The 19,123-nt window shown below is 35.5% G+C and overlaps 1 protein-coding gene across 5 annotated transcripts in view; it reads right to left on the reverse strand.

Annotated features, from left to right (window-relative positions):
* Nucleotides 1-19,123, reverse strand: part of MMS22L (MMS22 like, DNA repair protein) — a 124,588-nt gene that overhangs the window by 83,613 nt on the left and 21,852 nt on the right. For all 5 annotated transcript variants that reach the window (XM_008515934.2, XM_070556706.1, XM_070556704.1 and 2 more), the window contains 2 exons: nt 14,384-14,560; nt 7,827-7,889 (listed from right to left, as the gene is read on the reverse strand). In XM_008515934.2, coding sequence (XP_008514156.1) covers nt 7,827-7,889; nt 14,384-14,560 — 240 coding nt within the window. The remainder of the gene's footprint in view (nt 1-7,826; nt 7,890-14,383; nt 14,561-19,123) is intronic.

The following is a 19,123-nucleotide window of genomic DNA, read 5'->3' on the forward strand; positions in this document are numbered from 1 at the left end:
ATGAAGGAAAGACAACAATAAAGAGAACTCCTAGATTTTGCCTTAAGAAAATGGGTTGAAACAGCAAAAACTAGGGGAAGAACAGATGAAAGAGTGCACAGGGCAACCAAGTGGAGTTATTAAGTAAACCATTTGACATATGGATCTAAGGCTCAAGGGAAAAGTCAAAGCCGTTGATATAAACTTGAATGTTACTTTCATATTGTGGTTTTTAGAGCCAAGAGGTTAGATAAAATCAACCAAGGAAAGATTAAAGATGGAAGAAAGAAAAGAATCCAGAACTGAGAGCCCTTTAATATTCCAACATTTAGACACCAAGCAAAAGGAGAGAAGTCTACAAGCAAACACCAGTAACCATGAAGTAGGGAGGAAAGAAAGGCACCATGGAAGCCAAGAGAAATGTTCAGACAGGGACAGGGGTCAAAAGGGTTGACTGATACTGAAGGATTAAAATGAGAAGAAAGATGAACCCTTAGATTTGACAATATATAGAAGTCACTCATGGCCTCAACAAGGCAGAGACAGAAGATTAGCTGGCAGGCTGAAGAGATAATAGGTGAGGAAGTAGAGATATTGAAGTGAAGATATATAAAGTCCTTAAACATATCAAAAGAGACAAGATCCAGTGCACAGGGAAAGGAATCAGCCTTTGATAGAAACAGGGTCACCTCCAATATAACAGAAAAGCAGACTGAGAGAGTGAGTACAAAGCAGACATGTAGGGAAATCTGAAGGTGCAAAGACACCAAAGATGCAAAGTCTCAACTGACTGGTTCTATTTCCTCAGTGATTTATGAGGTAAGAGGCTTAGCCAAGTTGATTGGGGCAGAGTATGTGATAAAGGAAACCATGAAATAAGTCATTCTGGAGAGTAGGAAAGCAAACATTCTAGTGCTGACTGCCATTTGAGATTCTGATCAAGAATTAAAGTTAGAGCAGTTGGTAAGAATGATTGTATGATTTTCTCCAGCAATATTCAGCTGGGACGAGGGGTGTGGGGCATCTGGGGGTAGGAGAAGAGTAGATTTTGCCAAGTTTAAAACAGGTAAGGACTAAGGAATTAAAGGTGTTTGTGATGGAGTGACTATAATAAGCAGTTGTAACCTAAATTGTTTAAGGAGGAAAGTGCAGACATGGAAGAAGACAAAAATGAAAAGGTGATGGGCAGAATAAAAATAAAAAGAAGGAAAAAATGTAGAGCATGGCAACAGGAGAAGGGGGGTAAGGTAAGTAACAAAATCTAATTAGAAGTGAGCATATTAAGAAACTTAGAAAACAGGTAGATTATACACAATAATGTTGGCGTCACTAACAAAAGTAATATAAAGGTGTATAAGAAAACAGTGATCTTGGTGTTCAATCTTGGATTGAATGAGAGTGAACCAAACATGAGCAGTTTTTTTTGACAAGGTCTCAATTCTTTTAAGCATTCATCTTTTAGAACACAATGAAGCTTCAAGTCCTCTAAGAAACTTCCTAAATTCCACACTAAACAATAACCTTTCTTAACACTCCATAGCACTTACCTTGTTAAACAAATACATTGTTTATCTGCCTTCAAGTGACTATGAGTTCTCTCAGGGCTGGGATAATGTCCCCAGGGCCTAGCATAGTACCTGCTTCACCAAAGAGCCTACATAAACATTTCATGAACAAACCTGAGCTCTGAGTTCTGGTGCTTCTTTTCATCAAGTAGCTGTATGGCTTAGGGAAAGACATTTAGCTTGTCTCACAGACAATAAAACTCATTTAACCAAAGAGAAAAGGTTCTGTCCATCACTAACATTCTCTGATTTTATTATGAAAATGTTAAACTAGGCCTAGGCTCATTCCAATGGCATAGTACTGATAGGAATTAAAGCAAACTAATTTTATTATCTTACAAGGTTAAAAAGTGGGTATACGAAAAAACTGGGTTCATTTTGAAGAGTTTTACTTTTATTTGGTATCTGAAACTCATTTTACATGTATAATTCACAAAAAGGTACTTAACTTGTAAAAACATGAAGTTTGGGCAAAACAACAGGTTAAATACGGACTATGTATCAGGCATTATGTGACGTTTCACGTATGTCTCATACCATCCCAGTTTTATTACCTTCATTTTACAGAAAAGAAGGCTCAGGTTCAGAAGTTACAAATAGTTTATCCAAGTCCACTTGGGAAAGAGCTAGGATTTATGACTCCAAAGCCTGGTGTACATACCATTCTATGTGACCTTCCAAAAACAGGAGGGAAAAGAATGAACATTTAAGGGACATCAGATTTGATCAAGATTGCTCTTACTGACCACACCAAGATTTGAATTAAAGTTTGTGAGGCCAGAGCCCATGCTCTTTCCACTATACCCAATCAAGAAGAAATTAAATACAGCATCCTGGGGGATTTTTTCTTTTCTTTTGTTAAAGGAAAGGAGATAAATTTCCCTTCATTTTCCTGCTAGTGGCTGCAGATTAAAACGAAAAGAAATGGCTTAGAAAATACCATTTTCTCCACAGTTTTGGCAGGATAGGTAATCAGTCAGTTGAGTGTGACTTTAAGAGTAAGTTTTTTTTAGCCTATAATAAATGACACATAGTATTTGTTATAAAATATATTTTCATGTTCTATATATTTAACCATTGCTTTGTTTTGAACCATTTTCCCTTAGTTTTTCTTAAAAATTCCCTTTAAAAAAATGTGTGTGGGAGGGGCCAGCCTAGAGGTGTAGCAGTTAAGTTCGCACACTCCACTTTGGTGGCCCAGAGTTCACTGGTTTGGATCCAGGGCACGGACAGCTTGTCAAGCCAAGCTGTGCCAGGCGTACCACACATAAAACAGAGAAAGATGGTCACAGATGTTAGCTGAGGGCTAATCTTTCTCAAAAAAAAAAAAAGAGAAAGAAAAGACAACATGTGTGGGTGAGTGGTTGAAGTTCTACACACTCCACTTCAGCAGCCTGGGTTTGGATCCTGGATATGGATCTACTCCACTCATCAGCCATGCTGTGGTGGTGACCCACATACAAAGTAGAAGATTGGCACAGATGTGAGCTCAGGGCTAATATTCCTCCAGCCAGAAAAGAGGAGAATTGGCAACGTATGTTAGCTCAAGGCAAATCTTCCTTACACACACAAAAAAATGTGTGTGCACATCAGTTGAATGAAGGAGAGAAAAGATTTGCCCATCTTCAAAGCCAGATAGCCAAAGAGATAAGAATATAATAGTCAGGAGCAGAGGAGGCAAAAGACATCTTAGGTACAGCTCATAATGAAAACAATCAAGCTGAACTAATGTGAGGAGGAATATCTGAGAATACTTGAGTATATTAATTTTTCCTACCTTACATTTTTCCCCATCATACACTTACTAGCGGGGAAAAAACCAAAAACCGAAAATCAGGAAGCATGGAAAATTGAGATGCTTTCCATAAGACTGAACATAACAGATCTAGAAACCAAAACAGATTACTAATCAAACACATAGCAGCAAAGAAGTTTTAAAAAATGGAAATAATGAAAAAAATAAAGTTTTATTAAGAATCCTACAAAATCAACTGTTTTGAGGAAGCACGTAATGAGTAAAGATAAATGAAGATTTCAATGCCAGCTCTGCTACTTCCCAGCTAGCTGTGTGAACCTGACAAGCTCCTGCAGCCCTCGAGCCCCAGTTTCTCAATGTGTAAAATGGAACTTCACAAGATGGTCACAAGCATTAACTGAAAGAATGTACCTTAAGTGCTGAGTACAGAGCTTGCACAGGGACAGCTCTGATTTTGTTATCTGCAAGAGAGAAATGCACTTCTTTAGGCCAAATGCTGATTCTTGATAAATAATAAATGCAACAAGTTCATAGTATCATCCTTTGAGCTGACATATTTCAATTTTGTGAGTGTTAAGGTGAAACTCTACCTAAACCAAGAGGTTTGATTAATGACATCAAAAACCATGCCCTCTGATTAAAGATTTTTTCATGAAGTAGAAGGTCTGTGGGCCTCTTTTCAACACAACCTTAAAGCTGCCTGGCTTAATCCCAGAGCTGGTGCTACTCAACTTCTGCATTTTTCACAAGACCCTGTGGGCTCTCTGGGAGTCTCGTCTCAGCTGTGTGAGTGTGTATAAACCATTTGCTGAAGAAAGCTACCCTAGAATATTCCATAATGCCTGCTCCTCATCTCTGCTTTAGTCCTCTCTAAGAGAATTTTGTTCTCCTATCTTTATTTTGAAAAATCAAATTTAGGCATATTAAATTTGGGTATATTCCATAAATCAAATTATTTTATTGAACTAGAAATGAAAACATTTACTCTTTTAGCTTAGTTAGTCTATAGAAATGGCAATTTAACAATTGAGTGTTAATTCCTCTATGCATAACTACCCTTCCTATCAGAAAGCATGAGAAGAATAAAATTTATTTTCAAGCTAAATAGTAACTGTCAGTCTGCCTGAATGGATTTATTTTTACGATTGGATAAAAAGAGTTAGATTTCAATATCCAAGTCAAGATCCTTCTGCCCAAGAAATATGATTTTGAATTAGTAATTAGAAAATTACTGTCCCAGGTTATTCAGATCTAATCACATTCTGAGTTGCTTTAAGGCTTAAACTTGACAAATTTTTGACAAAGGAAAATAATATTTAAAAAATATTAGGCTTGCATAGAGTATCTTTTTATACCTTTTCATGACCTTTATTAGAAAATTGTTTCTGTGGTCTCAGAAAATAATGAAGCTTTAAAACGTAGATAGCATAAAAGGGCCCACCCAGTGGCACAGCAGTTAAGTTCCTGTGCACTGCATCAGTGGCCCGGGATTTGCTGGTTCAGATCCCAGGCGCAGACCTACCCACTGCTTACTTATCAAAACCATGCTGTGGCAGGAGCCCCACATATAAAAGAGAGGAAGATGGGCACGGATGTTAGCTCAGGGCCAATCTTCCTCAGCAAAAAGAGGAGGATTGGCAGCAGACATCAGTTCAGGGATAATATTCCTCAAAAAGAAAAAGTACATAGCATAAAACTGAAAAATCTCTGTATCATATTAAAACAATAATGATGTTTTAAAAGTAGAACAAATGTTTACTATTAGCATTCAAAAATACCAAATAGGATTATCTTGAAAAAATTGATTTTAAAGCAAATATTTAACTACTCAATTTTATCTATGTTAAGTAAAATTAGACAATATATGCTCTCTTTACTAACAAAGCTCAATGTTTGTTTCTGGAAAATCCTGTCTGTCTAGAAAAAGATTTGGAACATTATTTGCTTAATTAAAACTACAGTGGAGTGCCTACCAATTTTATTTGAAGACTGCTCTATAGATGAAACATATGTTTTTTTTTTAAATATTGAAAACGGATCTTTCACTGCTGGAGATCAAGTCAAAGCACATGAGTGTGGTCAGATTTTAATTTACCTCAACGGGGAAAAACAGATATAATCAAACTAATAGCTCTATCCAAACATATTATTTATTCTTTATGACCACCTGCTGCACCCACAAAATTGGTTTCAGGAACTCCAGCAAGTAGTCCTATACTACTTGTAAAATCTAATTTCTGATACAATCAAGGCATGACAAAATTGAAAGATTACTAGACAGAATGGACTACTTCTTTCTATACATTACAATGACCTATTCTCTCACAGGAAAGGTATTACTTTGACTTTATGCTAGACCTAAATTCACAAAGAAAGTTTCTTTTAACAGCTACTATCCCTACTTCTAGGGTGACTGACCTGTCCCAGTTTGCTCAGGACTCTCCTGATTTTAGCACTCAAAGTCCCACATCCCAGGAAACCCCGAATCCAGGCAAATCCAGATGGTCACCTTATCTACTTCCAAGAATTACTTTTCTTCAAAATAGCTTTAGCTGTCACCATTAAAATACTAGTTATATCGTAAAAGTATACCATGCAGTGTCAAAATGTTTTATCACATTATGAGTAAGACATTTGAACTAAGAAAAGTTTTTTTCATGAAAATGAGTCTCCTTCATTTAAAATCAAAATGATAGGGAGTCATAATTCAAAGGGAAAAAAGTATTCATTTTCAAGCAGCTAAAAGTGTTTGAAGAGGGTTTTCAATCTCTTGGCCAAAAAGAAAACTTTCTATAGAAGAGAGAGATGATGAATTCTCTCTCCTGTGTGTCCTTGACCAGTATGCGTGCATGGGTATTTATGAAAATGAACCTTTAGAGCCTGCCAAGAAATAGTCTGTAATTTAAAATCTAGCTGAACAAAACCATAAACTCTCATACTGTTAGAGCCGAAAGGAAGTTTAACTAAGAGTTTGGGTTTCTTTTTCTTAAATATTGGCAACTGAGCTAACATCTGTTGCCAATCTTTTTTGTTTGTTTGTGTGTTTCTTCTCCCAAAGTCCCCCAATACATGACTGTATATTCTACTTGTAGGTCCTTCTGGCTCTGCTATGTGGGACGCTGCCTCAGCATGGCCTGATGAGCAGTGCTAGGTCTGTGCCCAGGATCCAAACCAGTGAAACTCCAGGCCACCGAAGTGGAGTGCATGAACTTAACCACTTGGCCACAGGGCTGGCCCCACTAAGAGGGTTTTAAGCTATATTAAGGCATTAAGATTGGACTAAAAGCTGATGTAAATAACAATGACCAATTTAGTGATTCCCTACATTCTTGAATTAAAAATACATATAAGAAACTTTCTGAGTTACTAAATCAATATGTTCTCAAAAAGAACAAAAGAGAAAGCCAATTAAAATGATACAGAAAAAAGTAATAACAAAAACTTTTACAATGGTTGGAATAATAATAATGGTTGTTTCTGATACAATTTAAATACACAGAGCTCTTTGGCATTCTAACCTAGAATTCTTAGATCATAATTAGAAGATTCTTATTATAACTAAATGTACTTATATGTTTCACCTAAGAAAATTAAGAGTTAATATAGATAACAGGAAAAAGAAAATTTCAAGCTGTTAAAATGATTTTCAAAGATATGGCTACAAAATAAATGTATGTTTGTGTGTGTATGTATGTGGGTACATACATATATACACACCCTATATATATAATGTATACATATCTATGGGGGAGCGAGAAAGAACAATCTTGTATTACCATATTTCTTTATTATTCGTCTTCAAGTTTTTAACAATCTTTATTTCTCAATGGAAAAGTAATCTATTTCTCAAATTAAAAAATATTCTTTACTAAAATTTCCCCTTAAACTCTTACACACATAACTTATATTATCAAACTTTACAGAACTACAACATAGTATGTTTGAAGATGTGATGAAATGCACATTTAAAACTATTTTAAAAGTAGGTCAAATCTGACCTCTGGGCCATGAAGCACTACATTAACAGCTCTGCGGAAAGAAAAATGATAAGGTATGAAACGAAGGCTGAGAAACTAGGACCTTATCAGTTAGAGTATGATTCAAGCCTGTAAGACAAATTGCTCAGCAAGGCAAGTCACCTTCCCGCTGTGATGAGGATACAGCTGAATTTCCAATGCCACTATCTCCCTCATCGTGTCTCCTAGACTCGATATCATTCAGTCAAGGGATGGCTTATAGTTCTGAAGCATCTACTACTTATTTTGAATACATTTTGTCAAAGTCACCAACTAGGACAATTATCTTTGTCCTTTAACTGGCAGCTCAGTTTTAAAAATAAAAGTCTTCAAAGGATAGTCACTAACGGGAACTTGATTAACAAAGAATGATGATTCTATCTCAGGTTTTTAATAAGTAAACTAAGTTTGTTATTTAAATAATTTTAAGTTTGCTTGGTTCTTATAAATAAAATCTGTTAACACAGATATTTAGCAAAGCCCACAGATCGTCTCACGTTAAATGCGTACCTGAACACTGATGGACTTTTTCAGCAGTTCTTCTGCAAAGTTCCAATTCGATTCCATTTGTCTCTAGAAAGAGAAAAAACGTTATTTCATCAAAATTATTGCTCTTAATTATGCATTAAAATTATGCTATAGCAACTTAAGTGTGAAGTACAGCCATTTTCTCTATCATCAGACATCATTACAATTTCTTCAATGTCTAAAATTACTTTGGCAGTCAGTTGATTGAGTTGGTAGGAAAAAAATTTACAACTATTCCAATCCAACCTAAACCTTATCAGGAGTTATTTTATTAAATAGTGGTACTTCTATAAAATTAGAAATGTTTTAACAAATATTTAAGTTTTGCAGTCAGAAATAACCTAACAGAAAGAAAAACCTTCATGTATTTTTCACAGTTTTTTATACCCTGAGTATTCTTTACTCTGTACTTTACTCACCAAAGATGTTTTCCTTAATTTTATGCATAATAACCTCAAGAAGTCTACTCTGGTAAACAAGTAACTAAAAATTTAATGCAGAAAATAAAGAAAAACTGCACAGTGCTACCTCATTTAGCCAATGGTCACTTATCTGGTAACCTCAACTATCTGAATGATAGGAAGAAAGCCAAAAAGAACTTTCACAAAGCCAAAATATTTCACAAAGACTAGGCAGTGAAAACAATTTCACTTTTCCAACAGGAAAGCCTGGAGGATCTTCTCACAGGATACTCAGTTCACTTGATACTCAGTTCTCAAAGTTTTGGACACAGGGATACTGGTTAAAATCAGAAGCAAAGAAAGTGTTTCCAAGAGGAAGCAAGTGACAACTAGTTTCTGACGGGGGAAAAGAAAAAGGTACAAAAAGTAACCACTAAGCCCTCAAAAAGCAAAGCCAGAGGGCTTAAAGAATAAAGACAAAGAGTCTCATCATACCTTACCACCCCTGTTGTAACATTCACAAGGATGACCCCAAATGACCAATAAAGGGTTAAAGCATGTTCAATATTCTTGATTTCAAATGGTTGGATAATGTTCCTGTAAGATGCTAACTACACAAAATCACTAAATAAATACTTCCTTAATAAAGGTGCTTAGTGACTGTGGTAGCCAGCCTCTAAGATGGTCCCCAATGACCCCTGCCTCCTGGTATTCCTACACTTATTTAACCCTGTCCCACACTGTACTAGGGTTGGTCTGTGACCAACAGAATACCAGTACTAATAGGAGTGGTAGTATGCCACTTCCAAGATTAGGTTAGAAGACACTGAAGTTCCATCTTGTTGACTCCTTCTGAGAAAAGCCATACTGTGAACAGGCCTGAAGAGATCCACGTAATGAGTAACTGAAGCCTCTTGCCAACCTGAGAGAGACTGGAAGTGAATCCTCCAACCCCACTCAAGTCTTCAGAGACTGAAGCCCTGGCTAACAGCTTGACTACAAGCTCACAAGAAATCCTGAGCCAGAACCAACCAGCTAAGCTCCTACTGGATGTGTAACCCTCAGGAACTGTGTGAGATAATAAACGTTTGTTGTTTTAAGCTGCCAAATTTTGTTACACAGCAATAGAAACTAATACAATGACTACATTATTTTTAGCAAAAGAATTATTGACTTTTTGAAATAGATTTACATTAACAAAGTGAATGCAAAACATTTTTCAGGAAAAAATGTGTAGTAAAGAATTTGGCCTTGCCCAAAGAGATCTGGCCTGTACCCTTGGCTTCTGGAAGGTAATCTCTGGGCCTTCGGAATGTTAGGCCTGATAGGAAAATCTTTGTTTGCCTGGGGTCCTCAGATCCTACTGGAGAATCTAACAATATAATTGAGGGTAGAGGCTGGACACACCCATATATTAGGGTAGGATTGGCCACACCCAAAAACCACAATGTGATTTAGGCTGGAGACTTTGGGTCTTGTGTCAGTGGACCTGGAGACTGAGATCAACCATGTGGGCAATCAGTACACCATGCCTATGTAATGGAGCTTATTACATAACCATGTAAAATAAACCATAACCATGAGTAAAACAGCTTCCAGTGAGTTCTGTGAGTCCAAGTAAATTACATAGTTTTTGGAATTACTGAGCTTGTGACCGACATCAGAAACAAGGGTAATCTTGAGGACTGTGCCGTAAAACTTGGTAGTTAGCCCTAAAACTCTCTCAAAAAGGAGATCATTTTGTTCTATCAATACTATATGTACACTGTTAGGGTCTCTACATTATTACATCCTCAAAAAAAACTTTTCCATTTCACGGATAACACAATTAAATCTCAGAATTCTAAGTCATGTATATACAAGTCAGAGCATGGATTCAAAGCCAAGTTGGTCTTGCTCAAAAGCCAGTGTTCCTTCCATTATATCATGTTATCAGTAACTGAGTTTCTTTTTCTAACAAGTCTTTTCTCAGATTCCAGCAATTTGCTTTTATAACACTCTTTACCAGGAAAATGTCACCTCTAGTTCCAAATAAGCAAGAATATGACAGGGTTGAGGTATTTAGCTCTATAATTTGATGGTGTTAATGAGTATATTTCAATTGTTGTATTCTATCGAGGCATTTGAATCCCACAAATTATCGAGAAGTAGTGTAACTCTTGTCCAAAGAATTGCAACTCTATGGATCAGTATTGTGGCTATAATCTTAAATGAAAATAAACTGTAATTGAGAGGAAAGAACGGCAATTATATCATGCCCAGATCGAGAGTGAGTAAAAGAATATGTATCAACAGAATACAGATTTTCCTTCCACAGGAACACTTACCTTTGAGCAGCTATCGCATTTGTTCTACATACTAAGTTCCACATAATTCTACTGATAGAAAGGAGGTGGGAAGCCATCAATTCGGGGCTGTATTTTATATTTCTTTTTCCACCATCAAAACTAAGACATCCACTTAAGCTTCAGCCTAGGTGGTATCTCCACCAGAAATATAAAATAGATCCCCCACCCTCCAAGTCTAGCAGACTAGGTAATGTGGTGCAACTCTCATTTTAAGGTTACATTTCACACCTTTTATCTAGTCACCATTTCAGATGTTTCAAAGACGAGCATCAGCTGGCCTGACTGATTGCAATATGTTCTGGGCAGGGAAAGCACTGTTCAACTGATCCCTGCAATGTCCAAAAGTAATTTTTCTCTTTAAACTATATTTGCTTTTAAAACAGATGACTGGGATTGTGAGAGGATGTCACATTCTCATCTAGGTTGAGAGAAAGCATTCAACAGAAATATATGAAAATCTAAAGCCTCTAGTATGAGAAGTGAGATACCAAATTTCTCTTATAGGCTGCTATTAAGCAATTGGTAAGTTTTGTGATTTCAATCCACATAGAGCGAAAGTCCAATTTACAGAAACTTTTAAAATTAAAAAAAAAAATTAGCCATATCTGAAACCTACTTAAAATGTAAAGATATGACATTAACCTTCAGGGCAAAGCAGTTCACATTTAAAAACTGAAACATCACTATGGTTATAACAAGACTAGAGGTATTTCTCTGCAGCAAAAGATATGATTAACCATTATTACTTCATTTCATCCTCTCACACCAGATTACTCTTTAGTGGAATAAAGCATGCTTAATGCATAACCATTTTCTATATGATAGCTGGCTATGCTAATACATCACAGGGAGAAAAAAAGAATTCAGGTAATTTTCAAAATTCTGATCTAAATATATCCCAAACCCAAATTAACATCCTATATAATCTCTCTGAAAGGATGAGTCGATATGCCTTTCTGTTCACAGATTATATGATTTGTAACCAAATTGAGACACTTTTGAAAGTAAAAAGGAAAACTAACCAGATGGAGTGAGGGGGTAATAGGCATAAAATGGGGACTCTCCCTGGCACACTGGCCCACATGGTTACCCTACCAAAGAACTATTCATAAGAGGCAATTCTTAGGAGGACCCTACTATCAAGTTTAGCAAAGAGACAAAAATAGGGTGACATTTAACCACTGTGTACCTCAGGTTCTTTACCTGTAAAGTGGATATATTACCCTCTCACTTACTATATAACACTTCACTGAGATAAAAACAGAATAGTCGGGGCTGGCCCCGTGGCCGAGTGGTTAAGTTCGCGCGCTCCGCTGCAGGCGGCCCAGTGTTTCGTCAGTTCGAATCCTGGGCGCCGACATGGCACTGCTCGTCAGACCACGCTGAGGCAGCGTCCCACATGCCACAACTAGAGGAACCCACAACGAAGAATACACAACTATGTACCGAGGGGCTTTGGGGAGAAAAAGGAAAAAATAAAATCTTTAAAAAAAATAAAAAAATAAAAAAAAATAAAAAAAAAACACAACAGAATAGTCGCTCTGAGATATTACACAGTTTGCAAATGCAATATGCTGAAGGTACCACCCCTAATGAAAACTATTACTAACTAGAGAGCTTGAGTTTTACTTTAAAAGTCATTAAGAAGTCCAGACATATTTGGAACTTTTTGAGGACTTCTGAATAAAGGCAAAGTCTACATATATCAATACATATATATATTATACATATTTATTATTTTTATGATATAAAAGGTTCTTTTTCAAATATAATCGCTCCCTTTCCTCATAACTTTTTACATAATTTTAAGAATCAACATTTTTTTAAATTTTGACAAAAGAAAATCACACAGGAACTGCTGAAACATATTAAAAGACATAGGTTAAGCTGTTTGAAATACAGACGATTCATTCACTATCTTGATTCAGAGCTAATAAAAGCAATAATATCCTATGGAGTTCTCGGTATGAAGAGTGATTTCAGCAATGTGACTGTGGGTGGTTGTACCAGTATGATTCAACATTACAAGAGTAATAGTAACGACATATATTAATGTGGCTAGATTACCTACCACACTGGCAGTATCTGGGGGTCAATATCAACCACTATAAAATAAACCACTCACTCAAATAAGTGTTAATGCAGTTCCAGCAAGCATTAATAATCTGAAAACACGTTCCTTCAAGCAAGAGGCAATACTGTCTGTTTCATGTGTCTCCTATTATCAGCACCTATCATTATGATAGCCACTCAGTAAGAACTCAGAAGTGCTTAACTAATTACCATATTTATTTATACTGATTAAAATCAGAAATACATACTTGGAGAAATTAAGGTTGGAAGGGAAGAGAAATAAAAACGTTTCTGTAAAAACCTTAGAATTATATGTAAATTTTTTGTGTTCTTTTAGTATTGTCCTAGTATTCTAATAATTAAAAGATGTGAAACATTACCATAATAACTCCACAGAAATACTCAATAAAACGACTACTATTCTAATAATGGCAACTGCTAACATTATTTGCTATGTATCAGCATGGTAAGGACTCATGCACAGAAACAAAGGACATACAATCCTTCTCTGTGAGACACTCATTCTATTGACCTCTCTGAATAAATTGGCAGAATGCTTACAAACACTGATACTGAGCTGTGTGTGAACTTCTCAGAGTATTTTCTGACTTATTATTTATCTTGGGATCTCTTAAAGGGCCTTTTATTAATAAGGTGATCATTTAGAGCACCTCTTGAAACCCTTTCCATATCTATGACTCTACGTCAATACTAACTGACCTGCAGATTTCATGGATGATTTCTGAGCCAACTCTGTCCAATATTTCAAAGAGAGGAAAATCTGTCAAGTCCATCAAGGAGCATGTTCCCATCCTCGATAGAGGATGAGAACCAAGGAACTTTTTAAAAATAGGGATTCCCAAACTTCAAACGAGATTAATCCATCAAAATCTCCAGAGCTGAGACCTAGAAATCTGAATTTTAAAAACTCCCAGGTAGGTCTGATGCTCAGCCAGGTTTGGGAAGCACTCCCAGAAAAGAAGACCAATTTTGAAATTGGCCTCAAGATTTTGAAGTTTATTTTATGGAACTGATGGGCCGATAACAAAACTATTCATTTCTGAACACAGAAGAAATTACATATAACTAGAGCTTCAAATAAATACATCTTCTAGCTGCTTTTATTCATTAGGCTTTTTAAATAACACTTTAAAAAATGTTTCTAACTAGAAATTAATATATTAGTTAAAATTTCTATTGTTCTCTTTGAAGTAAACTTCATGGTTGTTTAAAAGATTGACAGGTGTTTGCAAAAAGCTTCTCTAAAAAAGTGTTATTCTGAAGAAATAATTTTATCAAATTATTCACAAAAACTACTAACGCATTTCTGGAGAAATATGCTTTCCCTTTGGCAACCTTACAGATTTCAGAATTGGAAGGAATCTTCCAAACAATCCAATCCCATGATTTCTGGATAAGGAACAGAGGCCCAGCAAGGTTTAAGTAATTTACCGAAGGTGACACAACTACTTGGTAGCAGAGCCAGGACTAGTTCCCAAATCTTCTACAAGTTGCTTTTCCTTAATCAAGCAATAAAAACATAAATATTATCATTTTTCAAGATATTTACAGAAAGGTCTACCGGTTCTAGATTCAGAAGCTGAATCTCAGATTATCTGATTTTTGCTGTTGTTTCTTTTCACTTACTTTCTAATATTTCTATAAAAAAATATGCATTAATGGATAACAAAGGAAAGTTTAAAAAATAAAATCTTACCCTTTCATCTGGTGCTCCATGGCGATCAAACTGGTAAAATGATGCTACGTGAGTAATAATCCACCAGCTAAAACCTAATGGATCCCTGGGCTGGATTATAGGCACAGAAGGTCGTCTTCGGTCACTTGATTTTTCGAAGAGTGTTTTAAGTAGTTTATTCAACCAGTTCCAAAATGACTATAGAAACAGAGGTAATATGATTCAATTAAATTAAGACATGATTCAATACCCTTTGATTTAGGCTTTTCCCTCCATTTTTATAACGAAATAAATACATACACAAAAGAGAATACAAAACACATAAACAAAACTTAAAGAATAATAAAAATACCCCAGTTAAGACTTAAAAAATAACTAGTACTTTAGAAAAATCCTACATGTTCCCACAATCACATCTTCTTCCCCCATCCAGGGGTACCCATTATCTTGATTTCCCTAATAAATCATTGCCTTGTTTTTGTAAGTTTTGCCACATAGGTATATACTGTAAGTCTAAACCACATATTGTTTGGATTCATCTTTGCTTTTTTTTTGATTCATGTTCGTATTCTTAAGTGGCTTGTTTCTTTTCTTTGGTAACTTGCTTTTCCTCAATATTACGTTTCTGCTATTCACCCACATTAATGAGTATAGCCATAGTTCATCAGAGTATTCCAATTTATGTCTATATGCTAAAGGTAATTCACTGTTGTTGAACATTTGATGAGTTTTAGTAATATTTTTTCTACGTATTTGTCCATTTCATATAAATATTCAAGTTATTAGGCATAAAATTATTGACAATAATTCAACTTTTTTTAATATCTGCAAAATCTGAAGTCAAGTTCCTTTTTTATTTCTAGTATTGACTCTGTAATCATCTCAAGAAAGATCAGCAAATTTTAGCAATCTTTTTGAAGAACCAACTTTCAACTGCTTTGATGTTTTTCACTGATTTGATCACCTTATTGTTTTATAGTTCATAAATTTGTTGGTTTTATTTGATACTTTTGCTTTCTTTGGGTTTATTATGTAGGAATCTTTTTCTAACTACTTGTGATGAATTCTGAGCTTATTAATTTTCAACATTTTTTTCTTGTAACAACTGTATTTAAAGTGATAAATTTCCCTCAAATTACATCTTAGCTACAGACCCACAGCTTTAACTAGTAGTATGTTAGTTATCATTTACCTCAAAATATTTTCTAATTTCCACTGTATCTTCTTTACCTATGGGTTATTTAAAAATATATTTCAATATTTCTAAGCACATGTGTATTTCTCCTTGTAGGTCTGCCAATTTTTACTTTCTATATTTAATACCATGTTATTAGCCACATAAAAACTTAAATTTGTTTTATCTTTCTGGTAAACTGAACCTTTTATCAATATGAAATGACTTACTGCTTTTCTTGGTTTTAAAGTCTAATTTTCTCTAATATTAGTTTAACACGTTACCTTTCTTCTATCTCTTTCCATCAGTTCTGAACCTTTCTGTTTTCACGCTTTAAGTCATGTCTTGTAAATAGCTTACAGTCTGTTCTGACAGTGTCTTTTAAATGAGCATTTAGCAGTCCATTTTGCAGTTAATGCAATGACTCATATAATTAGTTTTAAATATACCATCTAATTCCGCATTTCTGTTTGTACTTCTATTTTTTCCACTAACATCTCCTTCTTGCCTTCTTTTGGATTGAATATTTATTTCATTTTTTTCCCCTCTACTAACTTAAAATCCTGTACAAGGTAGAAAAAGAAATCTCTGCTTTTAGCAGTCTGGACAGCTCCTAAGAGCAGGCCCCATATGGGCCTTACCTACTGTCAGCACCCGGGAAATGATCACATCTTCTGTGATACCATGAACTCCCAGGTGGATGAAAACAGAGAAGCTTTCTTGTTCCTCCTGAAACTTTCAATTGCTTTTCTGTTTTTCCTTCTCAGCTTATCCACATCCATCTTGGTCCCTGAAGCCAGTGTATGTCAGATAGTGCCAAGAGTAATTTTTAACTTGTTTCTCTGTTGTTTTAGAAGGAATTTTCTGCTGCTGTTTCCTTTTGGTTTGGTTGCTTTACCTTGGTCTTCAGCTTTCTAACAAAGGAGTATCTCAGAGTTAAGTGTATATAATCTCTAGAGAGTAAAAGGTAGGACCTAAATTGCTTTTCTCTAAGCTGAGGGCTTGTTCTGTTGTGCCATGTTGTTAATTCATTCAGTTCTGGAGGCTGGAAGTCTGAGCTTAGGGTGCCAGCACGGCCAGGTGAGGGCCCTCCTCCAGACCTCAGACTTCTGGCTGTGTCCTCACAGGAGGAAGCCTTCTTGAGTCTTTTTAAATGCTCCGTTGTTACCTTGTTTCCATGTTTTTGAGAAGTCTAGTGCAGGTCAAATTATTTTGCTCTTGTAAGTTATTTGTCTTTTTGCCTAGAGGATTTGAAGATTTGCCAGAGGACTTGAAGACATTTTCCATATGGTTGAAGTCAGTTTTCATAGGATATGTCTCAGGACGAATTATTTGGAGTTAATCTTTCCAGTTATCCAGTAGACCCTTTCAATGTCTAGATTTAGGTCTTCTTTTATTCCAGGAATGTTTTCTTGGATAATAGTTTTGAATGTTAGCTATATCCCATTGTTCTGTTTTCTTCTTTAGGGACTCCATTTAGACATACGGTTATTTCTTCTGTGTCTATCTTCCATCTCAATCATTTTCTCTCCAACCCTTTATATTCCTATCTTTATCTCATTTTTATTCCTTTGGTTCTTTTCCTGCCCTTTTTTCCATGCCTCGTTAATTTTCATTTGAGTCTATCCTCCTCAAGCACCTTGTAATTTAGTCAATTCTAAAATGATTCTTTCTTCCATTTCTCTCCTGCATTGACTTTACTCTTTTCATTCATTCCTAGCTTTTTGGTTTATATGTTTTAACATTTGAATATCTTATTCAAGATGTCTTTCTACACCTCCAAATGCCTGTCTATTTAATTCAGTTTGGAGTGTTGCCTTACAATTTTCTTCTGCTTTATAGCTGTTTCTGGGGGAGAGGGTATCATCAGCTAAAGTAGATCAATTCTGTTTTTTTGTAGTAATTTGATAAAGACTTGTTTAGCTTACTTCTTTTCATTTTGCAATTTAGACTACTTTAAAAGATTCCTAGTTCAGTGGAACCCTCTTTTGTCAATGTACCAAAATCCCATTTCTTTACTAGATTTCCTCTTTTTTTGGTGGTGGTGGTGGGAGAGTGGGTGTGAGTCCTTTGATTTTTTTTCTTTGGTTTTACAGGATCGTACATTTATTGCTTTTACTTCCTGTCCCCTTCACCAGCCAATCACCAAGGGAGACCACTGCTTTTTTGCCTTTTTATTCTCCAGAAGCTCTCCCTTCCAAGACTGCCCCTCATGTCACACACACACTTTTATGTTCCTATCCTATAGTCAGTTCTCTGATCTACAAGAAAACTCTTTCAGTATTTTCACATTCTGGCAATGGTTTCAGACCAGTTTTATGACTACTGCTAGTTCCCTTCTTCTCTCTTCCGAACAGTTGTTCTCAGACTGCCCTTCCTTGCTAGCAAGTTTTGTGGTAGAGTTTTGATGGCTTTTACTTTTAATGTACAGCTTTGGACATTCCTATCTTGCAGTTATGCTACCAACATGTTTTTCGTGTAGTTTTATTTGTTCTTGCTGTTCTGTGTTTTAGGGTACGTTATGAGGGAAGATGTGGGTTTAGGCATCCATCCACTCATTGTGTGTGGCCACTTAGAAGTCACTGGCTTGAAATTTTTAGTACAATCTAGGCAACATGAACTTGGGCTGTAAATCTGCATGAGGGCTGGCTTGCAATGACAAACACACTGAAGCAATTTGAAACTGCAAAGTGCCACAGTTAAAAACAGGCAATTTTCATTACAAATTTAATTGAATTTCTAGTTCATCCTTTTGGGGGCTCAGATTTATGGGCAGTTGGCATATTAGAAGGCTACCAATTTGGTTTAACTCTGAGCTCTGTCTTCTATTCTTGCACCTTATACTGTATAAAAGCTAATGCTCAAGTTCACACAGTTCAGTACCTGCTCTAAAGTTATGAGGCAGCTTCAATCTCCAGCTGACCTGAGTTCCCACCTACATTCAGTATCTGGTCTCAGTACTTCTTACTTTCTACAAGCTCCCAGACATTTATAATGCTTATCATATGCTAGCCAGCATCATTAGATTAGATTAATTTTTAGCAGGAAGGTCGAACTGTCTGTGAGGAATGGAAACTTTTAATTTGACTTTCAAAATAAAATAGGCTTCAAAATCTGTGAATAATATAGGTTATCTTAGTTGTATTTTAAAAAATGAAATGACCTCAGATTTTCATTATTTTAAGACAAATAAGTCTCATTACTACATAAAATGAAGAGCATACAAATCACTTAGGTTAAACAATACATATTACTTTTCAAATTTCTACAATAGAATATTCTAAATTATGCCTACTTTTCTGCTTAAAATCTAGAAAAAGACTAACCTCAACAAGTAACTATATGCGGTTTATAATTTCATACCTAAAATTTATAAAATAAGAACAATTCTTAAGAAATATAAAATTCTTAAATAATAAAGATAAGCTTTGCAGAAAACAGAAAAACTGATGCTTACCATGTCAATAAAATAAAATATCTGGCAAATAATCAAAGGGAAAAAATTGCTGAGACTTTGTAATACTTAAATCTCACTGTAGAAAGCTAAACTCTACTGACAAACCAAAATGCCAAGAAAAAGAATTTTC

The sequence above is a fragment of the Equus przewalskii genome, chromosome 9, assembly GCF_037783145.1.
Source record: "Equus przewalskii isolate Varuska chromosome 9, EquPr2, whole genome shotgun sequence".
Classification (NCBI taxonomy): Eukaryota; Metazoa; Chordata; class Mammalia; order Perissodactyla; family Equidae; genus Equus; species Equus przewalskii.